The sequence below is a fragment of the Rhinoderma darwinii genome, chromosome 5 (genome assembly GCF_050947455.1).
Source record: "Rhinoderma darwinii isolate aRhiDar2 chromosome 5, aRhiDar2.hap1, whole genome shotgun sequence".
Taxonomy (NCBI): domain Eukaryota; kingdom Metazoa; phylum Chordata; class Amphibia; order Anura; family Rhinodermatidae; genus Rhinoderma; species Rhinoderma darwinii.
This window is the reverse complement of record NC_134691.1, coordinates 313,881,816-313,894,114: the sequence shown is the minus strand read 5'-3', so window position 1 is coordinate 313,894,114 and position 12,299 is coordinate 313,881,816. Positions and strand designations below refer to the sequence as shown.

At 45.2% G+C, this 12,299-nt stretch overlaps 1 protein-coding gene across 1 annotated transcript in view; it reads left to right on the top strand.

Annotated features, from left to right (window-relative positions):
* The first annotated feature begins 9,260 nt into the window (after positions 1 to 9,260).
* The window catches only part of CCDC7 (coiled-coil domain containing 7), a 74,456-nt gene continuing 71,417 nt past the window's right edge, over positions 9,261 to 12,299 (top strand). Inside the window, exons 1-2 of the mRNA XM_075828266.1 lie at positions 9,261 to 9,402; positions 11,731 to 12,007. Of these exons, the coding sequence (XP_075684381.1) occupies positions 11,744 to 12,007 (264 nt within the window). The 5' untranslated portion in view covers positions 9,261 to 9,402; positions 11,731 to 11,743. The remainder of the gene's footprint in view (positions 9,403 to 11,730; positions 12,008 to 12,299) is intronic.

Genomic DNA, 12,299 nt, shown 5'->3' with positions numbered 1-12,299 from the left:
CACTGTACTGTAGGTGTCAGTAGTGTTTTTCATTTAGAAAAACAATCTATTTTAGCCAAGTTATGAGCGATTTTAGCTTTATGCTAATGACTTTCTTAATGCCCAACTCGGCGTGTTTTTACCTTTGACCAAGTGGGCGATAGTTGAGCAACATGTAGAATACAACATAAAGAAAAGAAAAGATCATGGCATATACCCTGTTTCACATCATAAAGAAAAGCAATACTTCCCCCTACCCCAGATCACGCATCCGGCAAATACAATTAAACAGCACATAGAATCAATCAGAACTAATGAGAACTAATGATCCCCACCAGCAGTCTCCAATCAAGGCATAGGCCCCCAAGAGTGCCTTTCAGTAGTTCCCTATGGAACCAGGCGGTATGTCTAAATGGTGTAACAATCTCCGCTATCTCAACAGCTGTAAAATGTGATTCAATAAAGATTTTCCACTTCGTAAATAGTTTCTCGGCTCCCAATTCTTTCCGTCTCTCCACCTCTACACGTTCCAAACCTAATAGCCCTTTCATCTGTAACACGATCATATCAATACCCGGTGTGTCGGTGTCCAGCCATTTAGAGAGAAGACATCTTAGGGCCTCTATTAAAATTGTGTGTATCAGGGAGGGAGGAGATCTCGTCTCCCGACTATCCTCTTCTTTTCCGGTGGTCTTGCCTGGTGAAACAACAGTGATTGGGGAGTCATAGGAAGATTCGTCTTCCAATAATCTAGGATATACAGTGAAGGAAATAAGTATTTGATCCCTTGCTGATTTTGTAAGTTTGCCCACTGTCAAAGACATGAACAGTCTAGAATTTTTAGGCTACGTTAATTTTACCAGTGAGAGATAGATTATATAAAAAAACAAACAGAAAATCACATAGTCAAAATTATATATATTTATTTGCATTGTGCACAGAGAAATAAGTATTTGATCCCTTTGGCAAACAAGACTTAATACTTGGTGGCAAAACCCTTGTTGGCAAGCACAGCAGTCAGACGTTTTTTGTAGTTGATGATGAGGTTTGCACACATGTTAGATGGAATTTTGGCCCACTCCTCTTTGCATATCATCTGTAAATCATTAAGGTTTCGAGGCTGTCGCTTGGCAACTCGGATCTTCAGCTCCCTCCATAAGTTTTCGATGGGATTAAGGTCTGGAGACTGGCTAGGCCACTCCATGACCTTAATGTGCTTCTTTTTGAGCCACTCCTTTGTTGCCTTGGCTGTATGTTTCGAGTCATTGTCGTGCTGGAAGACCCAGCCACGAGCCATTTTTAATGTCTTAGTGGAGGGAAGGAGGTTGTCACTCAGGATTTGATGGTACATGGCTCCATCCATTCTCCCATTGATGCGGTGAAGTAGTCCTGTGCCCTTAGCAGAGAAACACCCCCAAAACATAATGTTTCCACCTCCATGCTTGACAGTGGGGACGGTGTTCTTTGGGTCATAGGCAGTATTTCTCTTCCTCCAAACACGGCGAGTTGAGTTAATGCCAAAGAGCTCAATTTTAGTCTCATCTGACCACAGCACCTTCTCCCAATCACTCTCAGAATCATCCAGATGTTCATTTGCAAACTTCAGACGGGCCTGTACATGTGCCTTCTTGAGCAGGGGGACCTTGCGGGCACTGCAGGATTTTAATCCATTACGGCGTATGTTACCAATGGTTTTCTTGGTGACTGTGGTCCCAGCTGCTATGAGATCATTAACAAGCTCCCCCAGTGTAGTTTTCGGCTGAGTTCTCACCTTCCTCAGGATCAAGGATACCCCACAAGGTGAGATTAATTGACAGTCATTTTGTATGTCTTCCATTTTCTTACTATTGCACCAACAGTTGTCTCCTTCTCACCCAGCGTCCCACTTATGGGTTTGTAGCCCATTCCAGCCTTGTGCAGGTCTATGATCTTGTCCCTGACATCCTTAGAAAGCTCTTTGGTCTTGCCCATGTTGTAGAGGTTAGAGTCAGACTGATTAATTGAGTCTGTGGACAGGAGTCTTTTATACAGGTGACCATGTAAGACAGCTGTCTTTAATGCAGGCACCAAGTTGATTTGGAGCGTGTAACTGGTCTGGAGGAGGCTGAACTCTAAATGGTTGGTAGGGGATCAAAGACTTATTTCTCTGTGCACAATGCAAATAAATATATATAATTTTGACTATGTGATTTTTGGTTTTTATTTTTTATACAATCTATCTCTCACTGGTAAAATTAACCTAGCCTAAAAATTCTAGACTGTTCATGTCTTTGACAGAGGGCAAACGTACAAAATCAGCAAGGGATCAAATACTTATTTCCTTCACTGTATGTGCGGACCATCAGCCAATACCGTTTAGCACGAGTGCATCCCAAGATCCCATGACAAAGATTCGTCAATGGGGTATTACATTTAAGGCAGGCAGTGATATGACCTAGGAATGATGGAGAAGGTAAGATATCAAAGCCATATATTGCTGAATGCATTAACTTAAAGTATGTTTCCCTCCATCTCTCATTCAATATGACCTTCCGTATCGTCTTCAATATTTCTTAAGCATAGGCTGCAAGGTAACACAGCGTATCCCATTACTCATAGTAAAATTGTGGGATTAGCTCAACTCGCAATGCAACTTCAATGTTACCACTTAAGGGAAAAGGGTTGCGAATCACCTTGCAACCATTGCAAATAATCCAACCATGTAATTTGATTGCATCCAGGCAACTGGTTGCCTTAATTCTCCTCCCTGCCACCAAGTGACAGGAGTTGTGTCCTCCTACATGCCCCCAGGGTCCCAGTGTTTTGGTGTGGAATGTCAGATGCATGATTTTAAAGGGGACATGTTCTCTTTCTCATTGCTTGGTTCTCATTTTAGTATTGGTTCCTGAGGCCCCTTTAGCCTTTGTCTGACTCATTGTAACTACCATATCTGAGTATTTTATCTCTTGCCATCTGCTCGCTGTCATCTTTTGGAAACTATACTGACCGCAACCATGAGAATACCCTCAAAGTAAAGTCCAAACCAATGTGATGGGTTTGGGCAAAGACCAGGGTTACCTTATACTCTGCAGACCAGGATAGAAGTAGGTGCCAATTTAAGAACAGTTACCTGCCAGTCTGCAACCTGCCAGTTCCTGTCTGTGCACTACTTGCAGGGCCGGCCTTCGAGGTGTGCGAGCTGTGCCTTCGCACAGGGTGCATCACTCCAGCAGCTGGAAGGGGGTGCTGCTCTGGCTCCCTTCCCCTGCGTGTTTCAGAAGCGCCCTGGCCCGGTGACTCAGCAGTCGCCTTTCCGCCCAGGCGCTTCTTCACTTAGTGCCGTCACTCCCGCTGTAGCAGCCATAGCGGCTTCTAGCGGCGACACCGGCCATGAGGGCGGTGGCACCGCTAGCAGCCGCTGCGGCTGCTACAGTGGTAGCGACGGCACAATAGCAGAGCAGGGAGGGATCCCCCTGCTCTGCTATCTACTAGCGCCACTATAGCTCCCTGAAGGAGCGGAATCCCCGGCCCCACGTAGGTAGTGCCACACAGCCCACAGCCCCTTTGTAGATATCAAACCCCCACCCCCCTTCCTGTAGATAGCGCCACTGTAGCTCCCTGAAGGAGCGGAATCCCCGTGTGGCCGGGGATTCCTCTCCTGGAGCGCTCCTTGATGTCTCTGTCCATATATGGACAGTGACATCAGGGGAAACTCCTGCAGCTGCAGCGGAATCCCCATCCACAGCGTTGCAGACGCTGTGACCGGGGATTCCACTCCAGGAGAACCCAATGACGTCATTGTCCATAAATGACAGGAGCTTCTCCTGGAGTGGATTCCCTGGTCACAGCGTCGGCAACGCTGTGGACGGGGATACCGCTGCAGCTGCAGGAGTTTCCCCTGATGTCACTGTCCATATATGGACAGAGACATCAAGGAGCGCTCCAGGAGAGGAATCCCCGGCCACACGGGGATTCCGCTCCTTCAGGGAGCTACAGTGGCGCTATCTACAGGAAGGGGGGTGGGGGTTTGATATCTACAAAGGGGCTGTGGGCTGTGTGGCACTACCTACAAGGGGGCTGTGGGCTGTGTGGCACTACCTACCAGGGGGCTGTGGGCTGTGTGGCACTACCAACCTGTGGGCTGTGTGGCACTACCAATCAGGGGGCTGTGGGCTGTGTGGCACTACCAACCAGGGGGCTGTGGGCTGTGTGGCACTACCAACCAGAGGGCTGTGTGGCACTACCAATCAGGGGGCTGTGGGCTGTGTGGCACTACCAACCAGGGGGCTGTGTGGAACTACCAACCAGGGGGCTGTGTGGCACTACCAACCAGGGGGCTGTTGGCTGTGTGGCACTCCCAACCAGGGGGCTGTGTGGCGCTCCCTACCAGAGGGCTGTGTGGCGCTCCCTACAGGGGGCTGTGTGGCGCTTTCTTCAGGGGGCTGTGTAGCACTCTCTACAAGGGACTTTGTGTCGCTATCTACAAGGGGGCTGTGTGGTGCTATCTACAAGGGGGCAGTGCGTTGCTACATACAGGGGGGCTGTCTGGCACTACCTACAAGGGGGCTGTGTGGCGCTACCTACAAGGGTCTGTGTGGGGCTACCTACAAGGGGCTGTGTGGCGCTACCTACAGGGGGAATCTGTGAGTGGTGGGCTGATGGTCATTTTACTGTGAGTGGGGGGCTTATGGTCTTCAAGTGGTTTCCGCCTCTGACCTCCATTTGAAATTAATAGGAGGCAGAAAATACCTGCGGTGCCCGTTTGGAGCTTTTTTGCCTGCGTCTTTTGCATTAGCTTCAACGGCTTAAGAAAAACACAAAAATAAAGGTCAAACAACGCTGTCACTTCCTGGAGGAATTTGAGGCAGATTTTTTTTGCCTTACAAAAATTGCTGCGTAAACATACCCTACGAGTGTAGTGCTTTTTTTATTTTTAGCTGTTTTGTCTTTCTCAAAACAATTCTTGGTAGGGGAGCTGTGAGGAAATTTTATTTTTCCAGTGCTGCCTCGAGTCCGAAAAAGTTGGGGAACTCTGTACCAGGCTACAAGATCCCGTCGTGGAGCAGCTCAGTTTGTCATGGGAACGGGGCCTAGGTGAGTAAAAGTTTTGTATTTGTTTGGGGGCACTGTCTACAAGGGGGAGGTGGGGTCTGTATGGCACTGTCTACAAGGGGAGGTGGGGGGCTGTATGGCACTGTCTACTAGGAGGAGGTGGGGGATTATGGCACTGTCTACAGGGAGGCTGTATGGCAAAATCTACAGGGGGGCACTATACTGTGTGGGGGCCACTAAGCGGACATTATACTGTGTAGGGGTACTACAGGGGGCATAATACTGTGGGCACAATTATAGGACAAAATACTGTGTCTTTGAAGGGGTTGTGACATATTATATTAAATATTATTATTATACTGTATGGGGGCACTAAAGGGGCATTATAATTTTTTTATGGGGCATTTTTTTTTTAACGATCGGGGTGGGTCGCCAAAAGATAATTTCGGACAGGGCGCCATCTATCCTGAGGCCGACCCTGACTACTTGCCCAGCTGCCCGTTCCCTGCCTGTCCACTAACTGACGGTCTGCCACTTGCTGTTTCTTGCCTGTTCGCCTCAGAGGAATTCAACCTTCAGGTATTCAGCCTTATTACCGTTGAGTATTACAATGTTCCCAGAGGACGATTTCTTCTCCTCCTTGGTGGGGTTTAATCCAGATCAGGTGTAAGTCTAAGGCCTCATGCATACGGTCATAGCCAAGTGCACGGGCAGTGATTATGGGCACGGATGGTCATGGAGTGTCATTCGTGAGCCGTCCGCAATCACGGACCATGCACATACAAGATGTGCATTGACTTAGTAGCCCGGATCGCAAATGCGGACCGTAAAATGACTTGTCCTATTCTTTTGCGGTCCGGGCACCCAACTAATGCACGGACTGTGGGAACCATGGTCGTGTGCATGGACACATAGAAATGAATGGGTCTGGAATTCATCCACATTTTTGCGGATGAGTTGCGGACGCAAAAACACGGTCGTGTGCATGAGGTCTTACATATGAACTTAGCACTTACATCAGTCATTTTCTGACCCTCTGCTGGTGGAAGTGAAGAACTGCACACATCACTAATGTGGTGCTGGCATTATATATATAACAGAATAAACTGCTCCCTCAGGTTACAGTGGCCTCAGGTTACAATATTTTCAATATACAATGAATGGTCTTTCCTGGGTCATTCTAACTTAAAACCACATTCAGCGCACAATGCCACAGACAGTCCGGATCTGCGGGGCGTGTCCTTGACTGGAAGATCCAGCCAATCAGCATGGGCATTTCTCTGGTAAAACACGTGTATTACTGAAGTGCACGCACTGATTGGCTGTCTAGTAGCGCCTCTCTACAGTATAGTACGGTACTACATGTCCTGTACTGCTCTTGTCCTGTGCCAGGGTGAGTTGCTCCTTTGGATACCGGGTGAGGGCGCCCTGTTATTTTTCTGGCAGACGGTGTATTGTGCAGAATTCTGAGGAAGCTCCTGTCCTCATCAGAGAAAGTGATTTACAACGTTCAGCAGCTAGTTCTGACTTTTATATGTAAGGGTATGTGCACACGATGAGAGGCTTTTAGGGTATGTTCACACGGCCTATTTACGGACGTAATTCGGGCGTTTTTGCCCCGAATTACATCCGAAAATAGCGCCTCAATAGCGCTGACAAACATCTGCCCATTGAAAGCAATGGGCAGACGTTTGTCTGTTCACACGAGGCGTAATTTACGCGCCGCTGTCAAATGACGGCGCGTAAATAGACGCCCGCGTCAAAGAAGTGACCTGTCACTTCTTTGGGCGTAATTGGAGCCGTTATTCATTGACTCCAATGAATAGCAGCGCCAATTACATCCGTAATGGACGCGGCGTTCAAGCTCCTGCACATGCCATTACGGCTGAAATTACGGGGATGTTTTCAGGCTGAAACATCCCCGTAATTTCATCCGTTACGGACGCCCTCGTGTGAACATACCTTTACGGCTGAAATGACAGACGGTTTTCAGGAGAAAACAGCTGCCTCGTTTCAGCCGTAAAAGCTCCTCCTCGCATTTTGCGAGGCTTCTCTGACAGCCGTAAATTTTGAGCTGTGCTTCATTGAGTTCAATGAAGAACGGCTCAAATTAAGTCTGAAAGAAGTGTCCTGCACTTCTTTTGACGAGGCTGTATTTTTACGCGTCGTCGTTTGACAGCTGTTTGTCTGCACAGTACGTCGGCAAAGCCATTCAAATGAATGGGCAGATGTTTGCCGACGTATTGTAGCCCTATTTTCAGACGTAAAACGAGGCATAATACGCCTCGTTTACGTCTGAAAATAGGTCGTGTGAACCCAGCCTTTCTATGTAAGGACTTGTTTTAGGCTGTGTTCACATCAGCGTTCGCTTTCCGTTGATGGGTTCTGTTGGAGCTTTCCCTCGTGAGGAACCCATCAACGGAAAGGCAAACGAAATCCATAGCTTCCGTTGGCATTACCATTGATTTCAATGGTAATGCTTCCATTGCTAATGGTTTCCAATTGTCTCCGTTACATAAGGTTTTTGTTTTTTTGACTGAATGAATAGCACAGTCTACTGGAAACTGAACGCTGATGTGAACAGGCCCTTAATCTGCTTATTTTTCTTTAATCTTAGTATTTTAAATTATTTTTTGGTTGACATTTTGGTGATGGGCTCAAGTTACAATATATTCGACTTACAATGGTCGTTTCAGATAGAATTAATATTTTTACTTGCGTGAGTACTATATAAATAAATCACTACTACATGGGTACACTCAACATCCATCAATACATGTGGCACTGGAGTCAAGTTTTTAAATACCTTTTTTCATGATCCCAAAATCAGTACGAAGTTCTACGACCATGATGCTATGGAACAAAACACTGGTTTCCAATTTATTTGGCTTTATGGACTTATAATAATAAAAAATAAAAAAGGTATAACATAAAACGTGCTGGTATAGTGTAAACCGGACCTTGTATGGTGGCTCCGTGTCCTGCCGTATGGTGTCTCCATAAGGAACCGTATTCTCCCCTAGAGACAATTCTTTTAGAGGAGAATACCTCCGTAATACGTTGTGTGATGGAACATGCCACATTTTTCTCTCTCAAAGATTATGTATGAATCCATGAGAAAACAACTCCTTATGCTTCTGTATAATATTGGAGGAACACGTTGGTACTGTATGAATTCTATTTTGTAAGAACTTTTTGCAATATCAAAAGTTGAATACCTACAAATTCTGATAAATATACAAAGAGCAGCATCGCCATCTGCTGTATAAATACAGTACTACTGCTGCCTCCTATTTTTGTTTCACAGCAAAAATGCACTATAAAGTAATTGCAGATAAAACTACTCTTTAAAGTAGTTACTCACAGAGAACAACCCCCTTTAAAAGGGTTTTAGGGAATTAGATTATTTTTTTTAAAATGCCATAAACAGTGGCACTCTTTTCCGAGGGCTGCATCTGGTATTGCTTCTCACTTCCATTCACTTGAATGCTGCAATACCAGACACAGCCCATGGACAGGAGTGGCGCTGTGTTTGGGGAAAAACAAAAGCTGATTTTTTTTTCTTAACCTCTTTAATGATCCATGCTGAATCACTGTCACTGGGAATGAGTCATAGCCAGGATAATAAGTACCAGTATATGGTTCTAAATGTGGCTTTTACTACATTATAGCTACTTAAATTTTGAAGTGGTCGTGTAGTTAGATGTTTCTTTAGATCTACAGTAGTTTTGTGGTTAGCTATTGATTTAAATATAACAGACTTGAAAAGACCTGAGGTTTATAAAATGGTCTGTAATTTATTCCATGAAAAAAAAAATCTAATTTTGTTGCTTTCAGTAACTAAAAACTCCAAACATATAAAGCTCATAGTAATACCTGTGCCCAATATTCCTTCCATCAGATGTTATAGTTCACACCTCACAATGATGTATTATTGAAAGAGGTGGCGTGGCGCTAATAAGGTTGGATTCACCAAGGTTATTTTGAAGGTTTTTTTTCTGAATGCTTTTTTAAAATAAATTTTATTTCCCATTCTTAGAATTTTTTATCCCCTTAAAAGAGTTTTCCCCTTAACCTAATTGCCCTTAAAGCATGACCGCTCAGACAGCAGTTCTAATATCACTTGCGCTCTTTAAGTTTTTGCGCATGATTGGCCACATCTATAGACTTCTATGGGCTCCATTGACTTCAATGTAGCCCATAGAAAGCCATATAAAGCTGAGCATGTGCAGTAACAGTTATCAACCACTTCACAGGACCTCAGTGCTGAGTGATGATGACGCTGAGCTGGTGAATTGTGGGAGCGTGATCACGTCATGGTATACACAAAGCGCGCCCCCATTTTCAATACCGGTCCAAGGAAGTAAAAGGGTACCTATAGGAAAACTAAAGGTGCGTAATAGTAAGGGTTTTACCAAAAATTTGCACCATTTTGTATTAGATTGTATAGTAGAGGTGATTCCAGCACTAACCTAGTGATTTATGGTAGTGGAATAACCCCTTTAATAACCTCCAGTCCATTTTATTCTTATACTGTTTCTGGTGGGGCAATTTATAAAAGCTAATGCTAAGGAAAAGTGGAGAAATTGTTGATTGCAACCAATCAGATTCCAGATCTCATTTCTCAGAGGTCTTTCCTGTGGTGGTAGACTCTGAAGATACCCGGAGAACCATTGGGTTCTGGACGCAGATACAATTGAATGGCGCTGAGTAACCCGGGCACCAGGCAAAAGACCCAGAGCACATGCCGCTGGTGCCAGATGCTAGCAATGTACCTAGGTCCTTTAGCAATTTAACAGCTGCAACCTGATTTGTCAACTAATCAACTGTTCCCTTGCATTACTTGTTGTCCTATTTCGAGCTGGTTAAATATTTTAGATAGCTTTAGACACAGCTTATTTGGCTGTCAGGTATTCCTTCCAACTTCACCGAAAACATGCAAGGTCATCTCGGGATAAAATATAAATACAGGGGGGTGCATAAGCATAGTTGCTAACATTAGAATTTTTTTTCCAGGGACACTTAGGGTGTGGCGTCTTTGGTGGGTGTGTAGTATGGGGGCTTGGCTTATCGGGCGGGTGTGGCTAGTGGGGCGTGGCTTTCTTTCCAGAATTTCTGCATACAATAAACGGACAAAAATGTCTGCATTAGTTTGGCTGACAACTATTATGGTGGCCGGTATATCTCTCTGGTTATCCAGTTGTTTACAGGCAGGTGATGTCTCACTTTTTCACTAGGGCTTGGCGATATGTGATGACTACTACTGGTAGTGTAAAAACGAGCGTAGATAGTGCCACACGCAGTGCCCTGGAGGAGCCCTTGACCTCACTGTCCATATATGGACAGCGACGTCTTCAGGGGTTCCCTCTACGAGCGGAATCCCCCGGCCAGACCTTCGGCAACACCCTGGCCAGGGATTCCGCTGCAGAAGAAGCCCCTGACTTCACTGTCCATATATGGACAGTGACGTCGTCAGGGGTTTCCTCTATGAGCGGAGTCCCCGGCCAGAGCGTTGCTGACACTCATAGAGGGAACACCTGAAGAAGTCACTGTCCATATATGGACAGAGGTCAGGGGCTCTTCCTGGAGCGCCGGAATCCCTGGCCAGAGCGTTACCGATGCTCTGGCCAGGGATTCCGCTCCAGGGGGAGTGAATGGCAGAGCAGGAAGTGGATAATTTCCTGCTCTGCCATAGTATTCAATTGTATATTGAATGTGGCAGTTACCGGGACACGTCCCGGGACAGTAATTTTCCGGGCCTGTCTCTGTAAATTCGGGACAGTCCTGGCAAATTCGAGACTGTTGGCAGCTACGCATAAGTAGGTATAAAGTTTAAATAATAGGTAAATATAATAATAATAATAATAATAATGATAGGTATACAGTTTAAATAGTATTTTATAGAATAACAAAACAATTAAGTACAATCTCTTATATGCTCAGATTGGCGTCCCTCACTCTTTACATATTGCTGTAATCTAGTTTTTACGCTTTGGCACAAAGTTCTTTATTGGCATTAATTTATTTTCTGCTTCTTTTATGAACTGGATCATGTTGTCAATCATGCGTGGTTTTCTAAACTATACCTTATCTTTGATAACTCCCCAAAAGAAAAAGTCCATCGGGGTAAAGTCTGGTGATCATGGTGGCCATTCAACCAGGCCTCGTCTACCTATCCCCCTATTGGGTAATTTTTTTGTCAAGAAAATTGAGCACCGCTAAAGCATAGTGAGGAGGGGGCTCCATCTTGCCAAAAATAGAAGTCTTCCTTCTCATGCTCCAACTGCAGTTGTGGTATTACATTTTCTTGGAGCGTGTTAAGGTCCAGGTCTGAGGTAACCGTTGTATTGTAGAAGAAAGGTCCATTACCCTTTGTATGAAAGGGGCCCCCAAACTGTAACCCCAGGAGGATTCAACTGTTCTGCAATTGCTGCAAGAGGGTTTTCTGTTGAGTAATAAACACAGTTGTGCCTATAAACAGCACCCGAAACTATGAAGTTGGATTCGTCAGACCAAGTTATCTTTCTAATAATGCCATCTCCTTGTGTTTCTTCATTTTAGAATTGACTCACAAAATTGTAATTAGACTGTTTGAAATATCTCCCCTGTATACCTACTTATGCAACCCCATATATATTTAAAAAAAAAAAATACATTGTCAGACATTGATACGAGAGGTGGTTTCTCTTCCTCATCACTATCTCCCTTTTGTGTTCTCAGCTCAGCTGCAATCATGAATACTACTGAAAATGTCAAAACTCTGTACACCTTAAGACTGATACCACCATTGACGACAAGGAAAACAACACATCACAACCCCACAAAGAGAAAAATGTTAAAAACTACAACTGAGGAATATCTCCCCATGGAGCTCCAACCCTCACCACAGACTGAGTCTACCCAACAATATGCCATTCCTCTGATTAGTTCTGGACGGGTGGGTAGTTCTGACGACTCCATGAAGGAAATGCGGCAGATCTGCAACAAACTGGATGAGGTAGGTGGTTTTGTATATTTTGCCAAAAATGTCAGTAAATGGTATTAGGCATCATTTACACGAGCGTAATATATGCGCGTGCGACATGCGTGCTTTTCACGCGTGTCGTACGCACCTATATTAGTCTATGGGACAGTGCAGACAGTGCGCTGCACAAAACTCACGACATGTCCTATCTTTGTGCGCTGTTCGCGCATCACGCACCCTCTGAAGTCAATGGGTGCGTGAAAACCACGCAAGCCGCACGGAAGCACTTCCGTGCGAACTGCGTGATTCGCGCAACAGCTGTCAA